We start from the raw sequence: 19,579 nt of genomic DNA on the forward strand, positions 1-19,579 counted from the left end.
TTATCCTAGGTGTCTTTGGTATTGCATTTTTCTCCGTAGTCCAGCTGCCTCTAAAACTACAAGGCCCCCAGACAGCCTCTTGAGCACTCATTACGTTCTGAATACCAGCCATTTAGTCAAGTGGGAGGAAGTCAGCGTTTTTACCATCCAGCTTGGGAGAAAGTGGCATCTCTGTGTGGGCCAGGCTGGTATTATTACTCATATCTGCTTCTCCTTCTGTGTGGAAGGACTGCTGTATTCATCCTGCTAATTAGCCTTTGCCTAATGAGCATGTAAACAGCAGATTTCCTTGTTAGGAAACAGTAATGCACTGATTCTGCATCCTGTTAACATTTTGATGCATGCATGGAATTCTTTGGATTGAGCTTTTATGACAACACTGACAAATGGACCTCAGTTTCTCAATCTGTTACGTTGGGGAAATAATCCTTTTTACAGAAAGGGTATTCTTTATAAAAATAAAATAAAGTGTCTGTAGGTCATTGAGTTTGGCTGAAAAGTAGGGTGTTATAAATAGTTGGTTGCTGACTTTGCTGTTGTTGGGCTGACATATCTTTCCAGGGGAAGACAGGAGCAGGTGGTTCTTGAATGGGTGAGGTCCAGTGGAGGGCTCCATAATTATATAGCAGTTTACATTTTTTAAAGGTGTGTTGGAACAGCTACCCGGTAAATGAGCCACATGTGAAGCAATTTGATATTAGCAATGGTGTTGGATATAGGTAGCTGAGTAAGATAGCCAGAGGTTTAATGGTTTGCCAGAGGCCACCCAGCACGTGTGTGGTTGAGCCAGATTTAGAACACAGTTCTAATTAGCTCCTGATTTCCACTTTTTGTGTGGAGGCAAACCACACTGCACCCACACGGTGATTTCACTCAGCTCACTTTGTCAGAGGAAAGTCCTGTTCATATTTTGACCTGTCTGAATATGTTGTTATTATTATTATTTACTTTGTTTATTTTGTTTTTGGCTGCATTGGGTCTTTTTTTTTGTTTTTTTGCATTGGGTCTTCATTGCTGCGTACGGGCTTCTCATTGCGGTGGCTTCACTTGTTGTGGAGCACGGGCTCTAGGCACGCGGGCTTCAGTAGCTGCGGCACACAGGCTCAGTAGTTGTGGCTCGCGGGCTCTAGAGTGCAGGCTCAGTAGTTGTGGTGCACAGGCTTAGTTGCTCCGCGGCATGTGGGATCTTCCCAGATCAGGGATCAAACCCACGTCCCCTGCATTGGCAGGCAGAATCTTAACCACTGTGCCACCAGGGAAGCCCATGTTGCTATTATTTTTTAATTAATTAATTTCAAAACCAAATGAGGCAAGCTAGTAAGAGGTGTTCACTTATGGAGACTAAACTTCGCATTAGACCCTTGTACTGTAGTGAATTTGAGGCCTATACATCCTAAGGAAAAGATAAATTCCAAAAGGAGAAAGGTTGGAAAATGGAGCCCCCAAAGATGAAGACATAGAGATTATATAGGAGGGTCAGTAAGGCATCATGCCTGCTGTCAAGTAGCTTGGAGTATAGAGTGGGATGGAGAGAAATTGTTCATCATTACAGTACATTGTGGCAAACCCAGGGTGTTCTGAGAGCCTGAGCAATTCGGAAGGCTCCCCAGCTTGGGCCAAAGCATGGATGAGTAAAACAGCAAGGTGAATGTTGGTCAGGAAGGACAAACTGGAGAGGTGGATAGGTCATGAAGGGCGATGAATGTCATGCAATGGAGTAACAATGTATTCATTCAGCGTGTATGTATCTAGTGCCTTTTGTGTGGTTGTGTCAGGCATTCTCTATGTACTTGGAATACATTAGTGAACAAAATAAGCGTCAATTCCTGCCCTCAAGGAGCTTATACTTTAGTGGGGAGAAACACTAGACATTAAATAATAAGTAAATTGAGTGGTTTGTTAGAAGATGGTAGATGCATAAAGAAGAAGGGTCCAGTCAGGTGATCAAGGTTAACGTGAGCAGTAGTAAGTCATGTTGATTAGTATCTACTCTTGTTATGATGTGATCAGAATGGCACTTTACCTCTGTAGTTTTTCTCCCCCAAATATACAGCCCTAGTCTTATCATGAGAAGAACATTAAACAAATCCCAATTGAGAGACAGTCTGTAAAATACCTGACCAGTGCTCCTCAAAACTGTCAAAGTCATCAAAAACAAGTAAAGTCTGAGAAACCGTCACAGCCAAGAGAACGCTAAAGAGACTTGACAACTAAATGCCACGTGGTATCCTGGATAGGATACGTGAACAGGAAAAGGATATTAGGGAAAAGCTGAGGAAATCTGAACAAAGTATGAACTTTAGTTAACAATCATTTATCAATATTGGCTCATTAATTGTGACAAATGTACCACATTAATGCAAGATGTTACATGGAGGAAACTGTTTGTGGGGTATATAGGAGCTCATTGTACTGTCTTTAATAACTGCAATAATTCTTTAAATCTAAAACTGTTCTAAAATTAAAAGGTTATTAAAAAAAAATAAAAAACAGAGTAAAGGGGATCAGAAGTCCAGAGCAGAGACACATGTCATAATTTAAAATAGGGTGGTCAGGGGAGGCCTCATTGAGAAGGTGACATGAACAGTCACTTAAAGAGAGAGTTCGCCATGTTGGTATTGGGAACCAATGCAAAGACCCTGAGGTGAAAACATGTCTGCAAGTTGGAGAACCGGCAGGGCGGCTGGTGTGGAAGGGAGGGTAGGGGCTAAGGAGAGTATGAGGTCATAGAGGAAAGGTGATGGAACCCATCAGGTGAGGGCTTTTAGGCTGTTGTTATTCATGTGCTATACCGTGTGCCGGGAACCATGCCATGCATTGTCCTATTTAATTCTCTCAACTATTTTAGGAGAGAGGTATTATTAACTTGCTGATTTTGCAAATGAGAAAACTGAGATTAGTGAGTGACTTACTGAAGTCCCATTCCTGGTAATTGGTGGAGCTGCTGTTCCTTTCTTCCTCCTGAGACCCGAAGTTGTCACTCCTGACTTCCTCCTCCTCTCCTCAGGGGGCTGGACTAGATCTTCTGGGCCAGGAATTGGCAAACCACAGCCCGCTGGAAAATCTGGCCCTCTGCTTGTTTTTTGGTTGTTTTGTTTTAAGTCGTGGTAAAAAAACATACAATTAACCATCTAATCATTTTAAGGTCAGTAGTGTTTATATTCACATTGCTGTGAAACAGATCTCCAGAACTTTTCATCTTGCAAATCTGAAACTCTGTACCCATTAAGCAATAACTCCCTTTTCCCTCCTCCCCTCCAGCCCTGGTAACCCCCATTCTACCTTTCTATTTCCATGAATATGACTTCTTAATATACGTTGAATCACGCAGTATTTCTTTTTGTAACTGGTTTATTTTACTTAGTATGATGTCCTCGAGGTTCATTCATGTTGTAGCATGCGACAGGATTTCCTTCCTCTCAAAGGCTGAATACTATTCCATTGTATGGATATATCATATTTTGGTTATCTGCCTGTTTTGTAAATAAAGCTTTATCAGAACACAGACATGTCCATTCATTTCCATGTTGTCTGTGGCTATTTACCTCACTACAGCCGTAGACCTGAGTAGTTGCAAAAGTGACTGTGTGGCCCACAAAGCCTAAACTTTATTACTGGTTCTTTACAGAAAATGTTTGCTGATAGTGGTTGCCAAAGTTTAAAAAAAAATTTTAAAAAAAAGAAAGAAAATGTTTGCTGAGCCCAGTTTTACTGGGAAGACTCTGAAGGGTTAAGAAAAATGATGTGGAGGCTGCTTTAGAAGGAGGAAGACAAGAGGCAGGAACACCCTGCTGCCTTTGTTGGGTGACAGAGACATGGGTATAGGACTTGCCCTCGAGAAGCTTATAGTCTAATTGAGGGAAAAAGACAGTCGGCAAAGTTGACTTGTTTAGTGATGCTTTAGATATTTGGGGAAGGGAAAGATCCGAAAGGATTGAGTCTCAGGAAATACTTCATAGCGGGTTGGGATTTGAGATGGGATGGGATGGATCGGATTGCTAGAGTGTGGAGGAGTACATCAGCCTTCTCACCACACCTTAACAGATGAGGTAAGACATTGAAGGCATTTAGAGCAGTGTCTAAATAGTAAGTGCTCACTAGAATGTAAGTTCCACAAGGGTAGGGTTTACGTCTGTCTTGTTCACTGTCGTATCACCAGTGCCTAGAACACAGTAGATGCTTCAGTAAATGTTTATGGAATGAATAAATCACTGCAACTCTCAAATTCTTTTTAGCTATTTAATTTGTACTGTGAAAATACAGGCAAAGGGCTGGATCTCTCACATTGGTCTGTTAATTCATTTATTATACTAAAGAGTAATTTTTTTTGGCTCTTGTTAAAGCAGTACCTCTATTGTTTATTGCTAGAGATAATCATTATGTGGTAAGAGGAATGTAAGTCAGGTACTAACAACAAAAGAAAAAGGGGGAAAAGAAAACAATGTCGTGATTCTAAAGATAGCCACTCAAAAATAATTCATTTATTCAACAAGTATTTATTGAACTGCAACTGTGCTTGGGGGGTCCATGGGTGAACAAAATTGACAGTTGCTGCCTAAGGGGATATTGACACCGAAACTAGTAATTACAAATGTGATGTGTATAACTTACAGAAGTGCTGGTGCCCTTCTGAACCAAGGCCCTTCTGCCCTTCAACAAGTATATTTAACCTAGTCTGGGACACCAGAGAATGCTTCCCTAAGGAAGTGGTAAGTCCTGATTATTGTTTGCTGTGTGGCAAACTACTCTGAAATTTAGTGTCTGAAAACAATTTATTATCTCTCATGGTTCTGGGCTAACTGGACTCAGCTGGAAGAGTCTCACTTGGGAATCTCTTATGATACTGACTGGGGCTGGAATCATCGGAGAGCTCAACTGGGCTGTCATTCAAGATGGCTTCTTCCCTCACATGTCTGGTGCCTCTGTGCTCTAGCATGTGGTCTGTCCCTCCAGCAGAGTAGCCTGGACTTTCTATATAATCAGCTTAGAGCTCCAAGAGACAGGAAGAGGAAGCCACCAGGCCAGTCAAAGGCTGCACCCCCAATGGGCACAGCCACACTCTACTGATCAAAACATCACAAGCTTTGCCCCGACTCATGGGAGTGGAAAAGGAAACTCACTTCTTGATGGGGAAGTAGCAAGTTCTCATTGCCAAAAAGCACGTGGGATAGGAGATATTGCTGTGGTTCTCTTTAGAGAATACAGGTCTGTCACTTGATGTTAGATTGGACCCTGAAGGATGATTAGGCATTGATGCGATGGGCAAAAGAGTCCAGGAGGGAGTAACCCCTCCAGCGATGGGAACAGCCCGTGGGCAGGGCTGGAGATCAAAATGGTAAACATTGAAGGAGGAACTGAAAGGCCTTTGTGACTAAGTGGAGGAATGAGGGGAGGAAGAGTGGCATGGAAATGCTGGGGCACACAGTGAAGAGTAGAGTATGGTTTTGAAGGGTAAATGCATATTTACATCAGAAAGCAAAGAGAATAGCTGTGTAGGTTCCAGACAGAAGCAATGGAAAGCACTAACAGTGAAATTCCTAGAATAGGAAGAACAGATTAGCCCAGAGGACTTGGGGTGGACTTGGGGGTGGTTCAGGGAAATCTTACCCCAAATTACATAGCTAGCGTGAGACAGAATTAGGATTTGGACCTAGCTCTGACTCTAGATCCACTCCATTGCTTGCTATTTCTCCACTGCATTGCTCACCACACTGCCTATGGAAAGTCATTTTATATAATAAACTTGAAAATCCGTTACTAACCAAAAGGTGATTTACTCTTCCTAATTTCTTCCAAGCCATCCAGGCAAATACCTTCTAAGTTTTCTAGACTCAACTCAGAGGGCACCTCCCTTTAAAGGCCTTCTTAATCTCTCCCTCACCTTTGCTGGCAAGTGACCCCTCCCTCCTTCCCCCACCAAATCTGTTTCCATCATCTATCAAGGCAGTTTTTTGGGCTTATTGTCTTAGGCTCATCATGATAGACTGTGAGCCTCTTTAGGGCAAGGACTGTATCTTATTCATCCTTCCATCTTCAGCATCTTGGACCTGTCATGACCTTAATGGATGGAAGACGAGTGGTTTCCAGAATCCCTTGTTAAACAGCATTGAAATGGTTCTCAAGTTGAATTGTTACTGCCCTTAATGAGGATTAAATGAGGCATTGCATAGGGAAGTGTCCCTGGGACATCTTACTTTCTGTGGGCCTCAGTGTCCCCTCTGTGAAAGTTGGGGTTGAGAGGATGATCTCGAAGGTCCTGTCTTTGTCTAACAGTCTACAATCTTAGAACGCAGTGTGATGGAGTGTTCCACAATCCAGCAGTGCTGGCCGTCAGTTATATGCTCCTAGTCAGCCCGTGAATACCAAAGCAGGGAGCACAAAGAGTATATTCCTAGACATTTTGATTTAAAAAAAAAGAAAGAAAGTATCAGTTTAAAGGTATTTACTCTCTCTAGTATGATTAAAGACTGAATTTTAAGAACTAGGTAAAAAAAGGAACATTCATAATAGAATCTTAGATGAATAACTTAGTGCTCGGCACCTTGGTGCCTCTTCTATAAAATGGGAAACATATTTTATTATGTTCATTTAAAATTTTAGTAAATAAAGAACTAGAAGTTTTAGATTTATTATCTATTTCTTTTTCTTAGCGTCTGGTGTACAAGATAAAACTGAAAAATTCCAAGTTTCAAAATGACAGAGGTAGTGAAACTCTGCTATAGGATTCAGGAGACTCAAGGCTTAGCATAGACACAGCAAACAAAACCATGTCTGCAGCTAGAAAAATATTATAACTGATCTTATCGCCAGAAATCAATCTGTGCCTTTCTTCATGAATGCTAACATAATAAACATGAAAATGTAAAAAGTAGACAAATTCACAGTCATTATCACTTTATAAGAGGTTAGCCACCAAGTTCCTGTGACCTGCATACCTTCTTGATACATTTAAAATAACGGGCTGTATATAGTAGTTTTACTTACACGCATTAAGCAATGTAGATTGGTGCTGTTGATTTAAATGTAATGATTTAGTGACCTAAGTGCTAAAAATTATTTTAATTAACCACAGAAATTTTGCAGTTTTAAAGAAGAAAGCACATTTATGTACCTTTGCAGCAACTTGCAAAGGTGTTGCTAATTGCCTAGTTTTACCTACTTGTAAGTAGTTAAGGAAAACAAAGCTTACCTACTTGTTTTGTTTCTTTGTTCGTTTTTTTGGTAAAGATACAAAGGTGTATGTTGAGCACATGAAGTGTGGCTAGTGTGACTGAGGAACTTTATTTGATTTTTAATCAGTTTAAATTTATTTATTTATTTACTAAATTAAAAAAAATTATTTATTTTATTTATTTATTTTTTTGGCAGTGTTGGGTCTTCGTTGCCGTGCATGGGCTTTCTCTAGTTGCGGCGAGCAGGGGCTACTCTTCATTGAGGTGTGCAGGCTTCTCATTGCAGTAGCTTCTCTTGTTGTGGAGTGTGGGCTCTAAGCGTGCAGGCTTCAGTAGTTGTGGCATGCGGGTTCGGTAGTTGTGGCTCATTGGCTTTGGAGCGCAGGCTCAGTAGTTGTGGTGCACAGACTTAGTTGCTCCACGGCATGTTGGATCTTCCCGGACCAGGGCTCGAACCCGTGTCCCCTGCATTGTCAGGTGGCTTCTTAACCATTGCGCCACCAGGGAAACCCAATAAATTTAAATTTAAATAGCCGTGTATGGCTAGTGTCTACCATATTGGACAGCATCACTGTTCTCGTTTGGCCTGGCCTTGGAGATCTAGCATTTCCCAGACAGTGTGGTGAGTGTTACGATTCTTTCTGCCCAGCCCCAAGGCTGGACCTACTCGATTCTTTCTGCCCAGCCCCAAGGCTGGACCTACTCGTAGGCCAATCCTCAAAGCCTCAGGGAGTTTGGATCCTGAAGCCTTTTTGCGAGATGACTGGAAGAGTTGTGAAGTCCAGAGTCATCATCAGGCATTACATAATCTAAGCTTAGGAAACACAGCACAAAAACATTCAGGTTAATAAAAGGGCCATTCTCCTCTCTACTTCCCCCTTGCACCTTTGAGCCTGACAAACCATCAGTGCTTTCAAGGTTTGTGACAGGACTCATGCATTTATGACTTTCAGACTGATTACGATATAAGTGCAGTCACAGAATTCCTAGTCTCTTTGGCTAACTCTTTTAGGTCAGTATCACAGAGATTTGCCGGGGCAGTCTTTTCACAGCTGCTCGCATAGGCTTCTCTGTATGAGTAAAAGCTGCTGACCTTAATTCCCCTTATCAAGAGTCCCACCCTGCTCTGTGTAAGTTCTAATACAATGTAGTGATGTGTACTCTTTTTTTTTTAAAGATTTTAAATTTTATTTATTTTTTTGACTGCATTGGGTCTTCGTTGCTGCACGCTGGCTTTCTCTAGTTGCGGTGAGCGGGGGCTACTCTTCATTGCGGTGCGCAGGCTTCTCCTTGCGGTGGCTTCTCTTGCTGTGGAGCACAGGCTCTAGGCACATGGGCTTCAGTAGTTGTGGCACGTGGGCTCTGGAGTGCAGTCTCAGTAGTTGTGGCACACGGGCTTAGTTGCTCTACAGCATGTGAGATCTTCCCGGACCAGGGATCGAACCCGTGTCGCCTGCATTGGCAAGTGGATTCTTATCCACTGCACCACCAGGGTAGTCCCAGCGATGTGTACTCTTGACAGTGGAACTTCTCTGTAGGTGTTGTCCACGTTTGGGCATGACTGCCATGGAAGAGATGTAAAGATGAGGGAGTAAGTGGGCAGATTTAGGTATATAGAATACAAAGATATAGAATACAGTGAACTATGTGCCAATGTTGTTCTTTTCATTTTCTTTCAGGAAATTAAAGATGGTGGTGACATTGCCTTGACAAGCACTTCCTGTTGTCTTTACAGAGGTCTCACTGAAGAATAATCTCAAAGGAATGTTTGTCTCCCAGTACCTTTGTTGATGACTGTTATCACCTAGCAGATGTTTTTAATGTCCTGGAAAACATCAACCACCCTTGTGCTTGGCCTGCTCTGGGCAGCTGAATGAAAGTTCCTTCCAGTTGTTTCCAGAACTCTGTTGCCCAAAACTTTACCTCTCTTCGTCGGGTGAATGTTCATGAAGCCCTTTCCTGAACAAGCTTAGGAGGCTTAGGCCTCTTGGAGCCTGTGACATGGAAGCTTTGGAAGTGGATGATATCAGCCCAGCCCTGGAAGTTACTGAGGATTTCTTTAGTACTTTTGATAGTAAGCTAGAAAAGGCTGTGCAGCAAGCAGAGGTTTATGGGATTCAGGAAGTCCCTGAACTGGTGGGGCATGAGGTCCTCAGTAACATAGACAATGGTGCTATCAGAAATGTCTCCTCCCTGGGCAAGGGAGGCATGATCTGGGACCATTGTAAGACCAGGTTCTTAGAAACCAAAGCTCAAAATGTCTTCCCTGCCAAAGAACAGTTTATGGTCCAGAAAGGGACAACCCCAGATAATCTGTCCTGGATGGAACAAAAGGAAGCTTCAACCTTTGATTTTTTCAACATCTGTCAGCGTCGGAGGGACAGACCTCGTTCTGTGAATGACTTATTGGATGAGACTTCTACTTTTAAGCCCGGCCATGCTCGATCAAGGTCAGATATTAGCCAGGTGGACTGGAGGGTGGTCCTCAAAACCATGCCTCTGCAACAGCAGCAACAACCATCTCTTCAGGGCCCTCACTTCACCAGGACGTCTTTTCTGTTGTCCTCATCAAACAAGGTAGAAGATGCTCAAGGAAATATGGGTATGTTTTTATATCTGACTGCAATTAAACAGTTGTTGATTTTCCTTTGTCTCTCTTGCATCTACCTCATGGGAGTCTTACTCTCCACTGTCGATGTCTGGCTTTGCCTACTTAAGGCCCCTCTTCCCTTTACCTTTGCACTTACCTTACCTGAAGTCTACAGTCTTATTCCTCCTAGGAGGAACTGAGGGAAAAGGTGACTATGGTTAATTCTCCTTTCCTAATCTTGTATGTTAGAATCAGAATGTTCTCATGATTAATGTAGTACTTTCCTTTGAACATTGTATGATACCACTTATTCACATTGGTAGATGTTGATCAGCTCATACCTTGGCTATAGTCTTGTGTTATGAAGGATTAAAAGATGTGTGAAGACACAGTCCCTGCCCTAAAGAACTTCTCATTAGGTTCAGGGGATCAGACACTCCCAAAGACTCAGGAAGGCGCCCAGTGGTGAGAGAAAGGAGGTGCTCAACTGAAATGCCTGGGAGGGAACTTTGTTTTGCTTTATATTGTTGGAATTTTTTTTTTTTTTTAAATGAGTGAGTGGCAGCAATTGTCAGAGGATAGAGGAAGGGGAAGACACTCTGGGCTGGGCTTGTCAGGAAGGGCTTGTGAGAGATGATGGAACTTGAACTGGACCTTGAAGGACACTAAGTTGCAGAAAGAGTCACAGTTGGAGGACACTCGGTCAGGATTATGGTGTGGACCAAGGGGGAGACAAGGAGACCAGGCTGACCCTTGAGGAGACCAGAGGATCTCATGGCGGTTGTGGGAGGAAACGTTTAGAGAGGTTGGTTAGGACCTCATGGTGCAGGGCCCTGATTTCTTTTTTCCTTGTACTTTATATACACACACACACACACATGCACATGAATGTGTACTCATGTATTCACCCATGAACTTCCTCTTCTGTGAGACATGACAAACCATGTCTCTGTTTCCCCCAGCAGTTTTCTTCACCATAACCTCATTTATACAGGCTATCCATTTTTCTTACTGATGATTCTTCAGTTACCCTGCTTAACCTCTTAATTTAGATGGCTTCTGCTTAATTAACTGGGGAGACTATTTTATGTACTTACCTGCTACTTTAGCGTTTCTTCAATCTCTATCATTGCTTGCTACTCCATTGATACATTTAACATTGTATTTTATTTACTTATTTTACATTAAATTTTAATTAATAGCATTTAGTTTGTAAGTATAACTCGAGGCAAGGATATGATATAGTATGTCCATTAAGGAAATGCAATCTTCCTGCCTATGAGGTGTTACATTTATTTTCACACCCAGTTCAAATCTATCCTTTTAAAATACTCTTTTTCCCCCCACTCAAATTTATGACTTGTAATTCCTTATCTTCTCTCCTAGACTTTCACCAGTCCTATGGAACATCTAGTCAAATGGTGATCATGGGAGTAAAAAAGAAAAGGACATTATAAAGCACAGGGCTTGGTAACTGGCTAGACATTAGGGGATAAACAGGTTGCTGCGACCTCAGTGCCTGGGAGAATGAGACCTTTGCCTTGGGCTCATGTACAAACAGTTGTACTCATTGATTAGCAAACAACCTCAGTTTTTGTTTGGTTTCTTGGAGTTCACATAGATTTTTTTTTTAATCACTAAACCACTGTAACCATTCTAAATCCCTGGCATAAACCAAGTTACGAGGATGTCGTATTTCCAATTTTGTTTTTTCCAATCTTGTTTGGATTGTAAATGCAAGAACCAGCCTTCCTCATGTTCTCTAAAGGAAGCTAAAGAAGGAACCTTCCTTAGCTTCTCTCTTGAGCATATGACAGACCATGATTATTACTTTTTAATTCTCAATTTAAAAAACTTTTGAGTATTATGTTGAAATATATGTACTGAGTGGTATTTTGAAAGCTAAACTGTAACCAGTGGCCTTTGCAAGTATTGATATAATATAACCTGGCCCCCTTTTGGTCATCCACGGGATACGCATCCTATCTGGAATTAATAAGGTTGGGGAAATGGCCTGCCAAGTGTCTGACACGTGCTCCGTCTGGCATACTCTGGAGACCACGAGAGAGAAATCTTGTTCCTGTTGCTCACTAGGTAAAGGGAAGGGGCAAGCAGGGCCCGTGGGCTGCCCACTCTTGGGCTGGGGGTGGAGAGGAGCTCTAGGTTCATGGCTGGTCACCCACTCTGCCGACTGTAATTCTCACAGCATTTGGGAGAGGTGAGGAAGTGGCAACACCCACGTGCATACTAGTCAAGATCAGCCAGGATCTCTGAGTGAAGTTCACTTTAAAACCTTTGAAAGTAGCCATCCAAACTGAAGAAAGGCTTATCGTCTCTCCTGAAGGCATATGCCAAAAGCAGAGGGAGGCGGTATGGTATCTTGGCCAGAGCTGTAGCTGAGGACCCAGGAGATTGGGGTCAGGCCAGATCTCTCCCTTGAGCTTCAGACTTGCATATCCGGCTCTTTGGTGAACACGTCTGCTGGAGTGTCCCACAGGCACTTGAGATTCGGTGTCCAGACAGGGCCCGTCATCCTCACATCCTCCACTCTAGCTGTTCTGAAAATTAACAAGGGTTAATGATAGGCTAAGGGCTCCTCAGAAGAAATAAAATGTAGTCAAATGGGTCTCCTTTGAGCAGGGCAACTTGGTGTTTTTGTGTGTGTGCATCCCAGGAAGAGCACCTTTACTAAACAACAGGAAACAAAACGTGCCAGGAATCTGACCAGATACACAAAGCAGCAGGTGAGATTCCTGATGGGAAAGAATGACTCCCCATGGAACATAAATAGATCACCTCAAAGTACATATATTTCACACGAGTGTGTACATACATATGTAATATATTAAAAGAAATTTGGTTTCTACCACGAGACGTTACTCAGCAACAATAAATCAACGTCACACCTGAGACAGGGAAGTGCGGGCGCTGCAGCCACGTTGTAAACTGAGGCGCACCTCCATCCCGCACACGCCTCCTCTCTGTGCGCTGTGCACACTTGCTGGCTGGGGGCTTCTCTCTGCCCCTCCCCCCAGGCTCAGCAGATCCAGTGTTTGTAGAATAGCGAGTCAGGGAAGAAAGGTGGCCCGGCAGCCTTGGAGCCCACCCTGCAGAGCCCAGGAGCTGGCTGCAGCGGGGAGGCAAACACCCGAGGCCACCGCCGCCTACCTGGAGGGCCGCCTCGGCTCTGGGGTGAAGGGAAGCGCTTGGGACACCAGCAATGGCATGGCAGTGCACCTGGTTTTCAACAAAGAGTGTGTCTCTGGGGTTCACCCAGGGCCCTCCAGATCTTTGTAGTTTGGCCAGCGGGGGCTTCTCCTAGGATCAAATGGCTTTTGGGAGGGGAGTAGAGTGTCCAGAGTCACCAGGGCTCAGCCCTGTGAGTGTGTGTATGTGCGTGTGCACACGTCTGCATACACATGTGCTTCGGCGGAGGTCAGCAAGTTGCAAACAAGTGTCCTACAGGGGCGCGCTCAAATAGTGTCTGCTTTGGGGTCAGTTTGTCACTGCGTTCTGAGTGTCCCCATGCCAAAGTGGGTTTGTTCAAAAGATGCTAGTTGCTAGAGGCTACAGATACAGAAGACACGTTGCACACTGGGGGGGTGCAACCCTCTCAGGGCGTGGCACAGAGTTTTAGTAAGAAAACAAACAGAAGAAATGCACAGGAACCCTTTCCTCACTGTAAAGCCCTTTCCTGGCACCACAGGCAGACGGGGAAAGGCTATCAGGGTTTGTGTCTAGCCCTGTCACTCTCTTACTTATGGGCTTTATTACTTTGTAGTCTTGTGTTTTCTCCAGTTGATTTTTATGTTTTCTGGATCCTTTTTCTGAGGTCCCCTGAGTAGCTTAAAGACTTAAACCAGGAGCGGTTCTTATCCTCCTCGACTGCTGCTTCCTCCTCTTCTGCCGCCCTCATTCCCTCCCTTTCCTTCCATAATGACAAGCCCAAGGGTCTTCTTCATTAGGCAGGGCCTCTGTGTCTTCTGCCTCGTTTGGCGATGATTAACTAGGCTCGTGAGCCTTACTGAGGTTAAATGATGCTTTGGGTATAAAGCAAACCAGATTTCGGCATATTGAGGGCAGTGGGTAGCTGGGGTAGAGTAGGAGTTGTTTGGCTAATGGGCACGCCTGTCTGAAGAAGGCCTTCTGGTCAGACAAAGTAGCATATTGGTTAAAAAAATGACTATAAACCTAGACTGTTAGAATTTCATTCCTTGTTTCAGTACTTACTAGCTGTGTAACATAGGGCAGGTTTCTTAATCTCTCTGAGCCTTAATTTTTTGGGGGGGGCCCATAAAGTGTGGGATAATAGTAGTACTTACCTCAATATCTTGTGAGCATTAAATGGGTTAAAAGATCTAAAGTGCTTCTGAGAACCATGTTTGGCACACAGTAAACACTTAATAGAGGTCTTAAACATTTAATAATATTATTATTACTATTATAATTGAATTTGGAAGTCATCCATGAGAAGCAAAGTGATACTACCAATCACTCCTAGTTTTCCCTGGCATAGTCAGTTTCATAAAATGGCCTCGTAATAAATATTTCTCGAATTGGCCTTCCTGCATTGTACTTTCTCATAGCTGTTAACTGGTTTGTTAATGGGAAATAAACCATCCATTCCCTCTCTCATACTGATTTGTCATCAACTGTTTACTGGCTTCCACACCAGAGTTTATGGTCACTGAGGAAGGGATTGTTTCTTATGCATTGCATTATCCTCAGTACATAATATAGTGCCCTGAACATAATACATCCTGAAAACATTTTCTTACAGGTGAGATGAATGTATTTCTGATCGAAATCAAGCTGATAAATTAAGAACATTAGTTCTTTAGCTGGTTTATGTCCTTCTAGAAAAAGAACAACTCCACCCTCTTTTCCGAGGGCCTCGCACCATCATCTAGCATCTCATACCTTGCACATCCTCTCTGTGAAGTTCTTTAGCAGCAGGAAATGAAGATTTGCTTTCATCTCAAAGGCTGCTGTGCACTATCCTTGTGATAAGAGAGAATCAAACAGCTATGGCTTGTAAAGTAGCCCCTAGTGTTGGAAGAATGGTGCCCTGGCCTTGGAGGAGTCTCCAGATACCATCTCAGATTCCAGGGTCACACAGGCATGGTTACAATTACCCTTTGTAGAGGAATCTGACTGCTGTTTGGTGAGCACAAAGCCTGGGGAGATAATTGTGGTGTGCCCTTTAGTCTTTCTGAAGTTGGCAGTCACGTGAGGTAATTTTTTGCATCACACCTCAACTTTTCCCCGTTCCCTCATAGTGTTTCTTTACAGAAGGCTATTGCTTTGGATTTGAAGATCACTTCTTTCCTCGGTTTTTGGTATATATGAGAGCAGAATACATCAAAGAGATTAACAGCCTACTTGTTACTATCAAAGCCAACATCCGAGCACCTGGTGTGTTCATCCTCAGAGTAAGCGAGAGAGCCCAGGTGGAAAGAGAAGGGAAAAAATAACAATAACAGCAGCAAACACTTACTTTGTTCACTATTTTCAGTGCTGTGCAGATAGCAGCTTATTTAATTCATATAACACTCCTGTGATATAGGTATTTTTATTGAGCCCTTTTTAAGGATGAGGGCACTGAGGTACAGAGAGCTAACGTAACGTGCTTACAGTCCCCCAGCTAGTAACACGTGGATCCTCGATTTGGACCTGGGCACTCTTTCTTCAGACTCCATGCTCTTAACCCCTAAGCTGGAGCCGGACCCCTACTTTGGAAGCCAGTAGTTCTCAGTCTCCGGAACCCTCCACTGTAGAAGGCTTGCTGGCAATCAGTCGCTGTGGGAGTAAAGGGTAGGAAGTGGTGTGGAGGAAACAGACCTGGGTGATAATGTTCATCAACTAAAATTACTCCCTCAGGGAATCACTGGTTAGGAAAACTGAGACCCACCCAAGGAGTCTAGCTAAGCAAGGATTGTTTCCTGCCTTTAACGCATTTACTACGTGAACAGTGCAGAGCTGGTCACAGTCCTTTAGAGGACCAACGAGTCTGCAAAAGGAAGACTGTAACTTTGCCTTTCACACTCTTGAATGTTATCCATACAGAAAAGCATAAGTGAACCGACCCCTCTGGGTTTGTGACCACGGAAAGAAGACTTCAGAGTTTTGCCCCATCTTTGGCTTCCTTTTTCAGTCTTACTCAGAAGCCTGTGAATGCATTCTAGAGATTTCACTGCCTCAGGAAGACAGACTATGCTAAGTGCTAGGGTACTGCCAGTGGGTCCTACTAGGTGGATGGAGTATAGCTTGAATCCAATGTAGTTAAGACTACCTGCGTTACTTGAGGATAGAACAGTCATAGCAAAAGGGTTAGGTCATAAACTGATGGGGAAGGAATAGATCGAAGGCGAGATGGCAACAGCAGTTCTTTTTTATTTTTTTCAGCTTTATTGAAGTATAATTGACAAAATTGTATGATATTTGAGGCGTACATCATGATGATTTGATATATGTATACATTATGAAAGGATGTACCCATCCATTAAATAACACAGTCATCACCTCATTTCAAAGGCAGCTATTTCTAGAGAACCTCAAGGTAGGTGGTGGAGACCGAAGCTTCCTCAGCACCAGCTCCCTTGCTTCTGCCATCCCAGGGTCTGCCATGCCCTAGGCAGCTGTAGCGAGGTGTGACTGGGAACTAGCCCTGATCCCGCAACCAGAATGGCTCCTTTTTAGTCCTAGCGCTAATCTTCATTCTGTACAGACATGCTCCTGACTAGTATCTGTCTTAACCCTTTCCCCCTTTGCACTGCTGTTACCCTGTTCTTGTTCACTAAGTAATGATACAGCCAGAGGCAGCAGGGAATTTCCTGTGGGATAAAAAAGACGGGGTCCTAACACCATAGAATTACAATCCAAATATAAACATATATTAAGGTAAGAACATAAAACGCCATAAGAATGTGTGGACACTAGATATGTTATCAGTATGAAAAATAGGTATATACACACACTCTCTCTCTCTTTCATCCCTCTAAGTATATACACACGGTAGAGGAATGTGAGGCTATATGGAGAGAACACTCATCAAGGACTTGCAAGCATTGTATCGTAGCTCTACCCCTAACTCACCATGTAGGTTTGGAAAAATCACTTGTCTACTGCCTTTGGTTTGTAAACTCGTGAAGCAGGTTAAATTATCTCTATAATCTTTCCCAACTCTAAAATGATATTATTCTAGGATGTTGTTGAACTGACCTTGACTTATGGTTGTGTGGGAGCCAATTACTAGAGTCAGGGAGGTAATGGAACGTCATGATGGGAATATATGTATGGTTGAAATTAGGTAACACAGAAGGATTTCCACGTGCCTTGTGACTCTACTTCTGGATGAACTGCTGTTGCAATTTTTCAAATAACAAAGTTTTAGAAGAGCTCCTTGGCATTAGCTTTGGAGCTCTGAAACTCAGCAGACTGCCCGAATCTGACTGACTTCTCCCTCCCTGTGTTCACATTTTCATCTGCTTGGCAAGGGCAGTGGTCAGCTGGGCTTTTGTTTCAGTCGTTTTCACTCTCTGGTGACCTGGTACCATCCTTCTGCCTGTTTTTCTTGTGCTGAGTACTTTAGGAGAAGGTCTCAAGCAGAGTTTTTCTGTAGGGCTAGAAAAACCATGGCAGTATGGTTTCTTTATCTGGAGTTCTATGTTACTCTGTTCTGATTCCCTTTTTCCCCATCTTTCACTAGAGGAAAAAAAAAAGAAAAAGAAAGCCAAATTTGGGACTTATACTAAAATGACTGCTTTTTCAATTATGATGTTTCTCAAAAGACTTGGAGCCAGCAGAGGTGGGAATATTCCTACGGGCTTAGAACAAGTGAGGTCACCAGGACATGGGCTCTGCTGAATTTATGATTCACCCTTCAGCAAGATTAGTCAGTGCAAAGAAGTTGCTAAAATAGGTCACAGAAAGTTGATTTTATATGGTTGTATAGTTTCCATTGGTTATATTTTTCGGAAACCCAACATGCCTCATTGCCAGCCCGCATCCTGATTCCTAACAAATGTATATGGGAGCTCTGAAAATGAAATGTCTGGCATTTTTATGCGGTTGTTCTGTTAATGTATTTTATCTTTCTTGGCTAAGGAGAACTATAGTTACTAATTTCACAAACTGCTAGAGTTACTTTCTTAAAACACAGATCTTTTCATGCTACTCTGTTCTCAAAAATGAATCATGGTTCCCCATTGTTTACAAAATCAAGTGTAAATTTTCTAGAGCATCCAGATATCTTTCCCATCTTTCCAAACTTATCACCTGCACCTTTCTTCACCCTATCTGTGTGCTAGTTTTGAATGTGCCGTGTGAGTTCAAGCTCCTGGGACTTTGCTCATGATGTCTCTTCACCCACAATACCTTCTCTGTCTTCTTCACTTTTCAGAATCCTCCATTTTCTTTCAAGGACCAGTTCAAATGCCACATCATCCCTAAGACCTTTCCATATTTTTCCATTAAAAAAAAAATTCAAGTATAAGTAACTTACAATATTATATTAACTTGAGGTACACAACATACCTATTTTCTATTTTTATAGATTATACTCTGCATAAAGTTATTATAAAACATTGGTTGTATCTCCTGTACCATGCATCACATTCTTGTAACTTATTTATTTTATATGTGGTAGTTCATACCTCCTAATCCTTCTAATTCACCTATCTTGCTCCTCTTCTGACCCCTTTCCCCTCTGATAACCACTGGTTTGTTTTCTGTTTCTTGTGGGTTTTTTTAATTAAAATTATTTTTTTCTCTTATTTTATGTTTCCATAGCACATTTTTTTCTGCCGTACATTATAGGTAATTGCTTGTACATTCATCTCCCACACTAGGTTGGCAGTTCTTTGATAAAATGAATTGTATTGTAGACAACTTTCTATCGTATCAGGTATGAGCATATGCAAGGTGTTTGGTTGAACTCTATGTATTGGTGCTTGGAAAATCAGGACAGCACGGTTGTATTTGTTTGTTTCCAGAATGAAAATGGCCTCTCTTTCATTTTTCCTCACCTAAAGCTTGAGTCAAGTTGAATGAATCTTATTAGTATTAATACGGTCAATAAGAGATATCACTTAATGAGAGTTAACTTTATGCCCAGACCTGTGCTAAGAAATATTCATCCATTATCTTATTTAATATTAATAATAGTTTAATATGTTAGACTAAGAGATTAATATTTTGCTGATTTTACAAAGGAGGAAGCTAAGCCTTAGAGAAGGTAACCTCACCCAAAGCCATCTGGCTAGTATGTAGTGGAGCTAGGATCCCAAGCCAAGCCCATTCTGGAGGCCACACATAACCACGCTCTAATACTGCCTCTCAAGTCTGAGGAAGCTTAGGCCTCATCCCCTCCACCACAGATAAAGCACAGTGTCATCTAGATTGAAAGTCTGGAGGTTGGAGTTCCACTCTCAACTTGCACACTCTGTGGTATAACCTTGGCCAAGTCACTTTGTTTCCTGGAGCCTCTTCCCAAATCTGTTAAATCAGTTAGAATGTATTTAGAAGCAAGTAATAGAAACTCAGCTGAAAGTGGCATAAACAGTGAGGCCATTTATCATCTTATTTTTTCACGTATCTAACAGATAGCTATTGGACGCTTGGTGAATATCAAGCACTGTATGCAGTAAACACTTAAGGACACCTACCTCTGGTGGCCCCAGGGTCATCAAGATCCAGGCACTTTTCATCTTTTTCCTCTGCCATCCTCAGTATATTGGTAGTGTCTCTTCTCTCCCTCATTTATGCAAGATGGCTACAGCAGTCCCAAGGATATATATCGGCTGCCAAAGTCAGGAAG

At 42.6% G+C, this 19,579-nt stretch overlaps 1 protein-coding gene across 1 annotated transcript in view; it reads left to right on the top strand.

Annotated features, from left to right (window-relative positions):
- PLEKHM3 (pleckstrin homology domain containing M3) overlaps nt 1-19,579 on the top strand; it is a 184,186-nt gene that overhangs the window by 13,651 nt on the left and 150,956 nt on the right. The window contains exon 2 of the mRNA XM_007463653.1: nt 8,852-9,774. Within this exon, the coding sequence (XP_007463715.1) occupies nt 9,174-9,774 (601 nt within the window). The 5' untranslated portion in view covers nt 8,852-9,173. The remainder of the gene's footprint in view (nt 1-8,851; nt 9,775-19,579) is intronic.

Source organism: Lipotes vexillifer, unplaced genomic scaffold, assembly GCF_000442215.2.
Source record: "Lipotes vexillifer unplaced genomic scaffold, Lipotes_vexillifer_v1.1 scaffold678, whole genome shotgun sequence".
NCBI classification, from domain to species: Eukaryota; Metazoa; Chordata; class Mammalia; order Artiodactyla; family Lipotidae; genus Lipotes; species Lipotes vexillifer.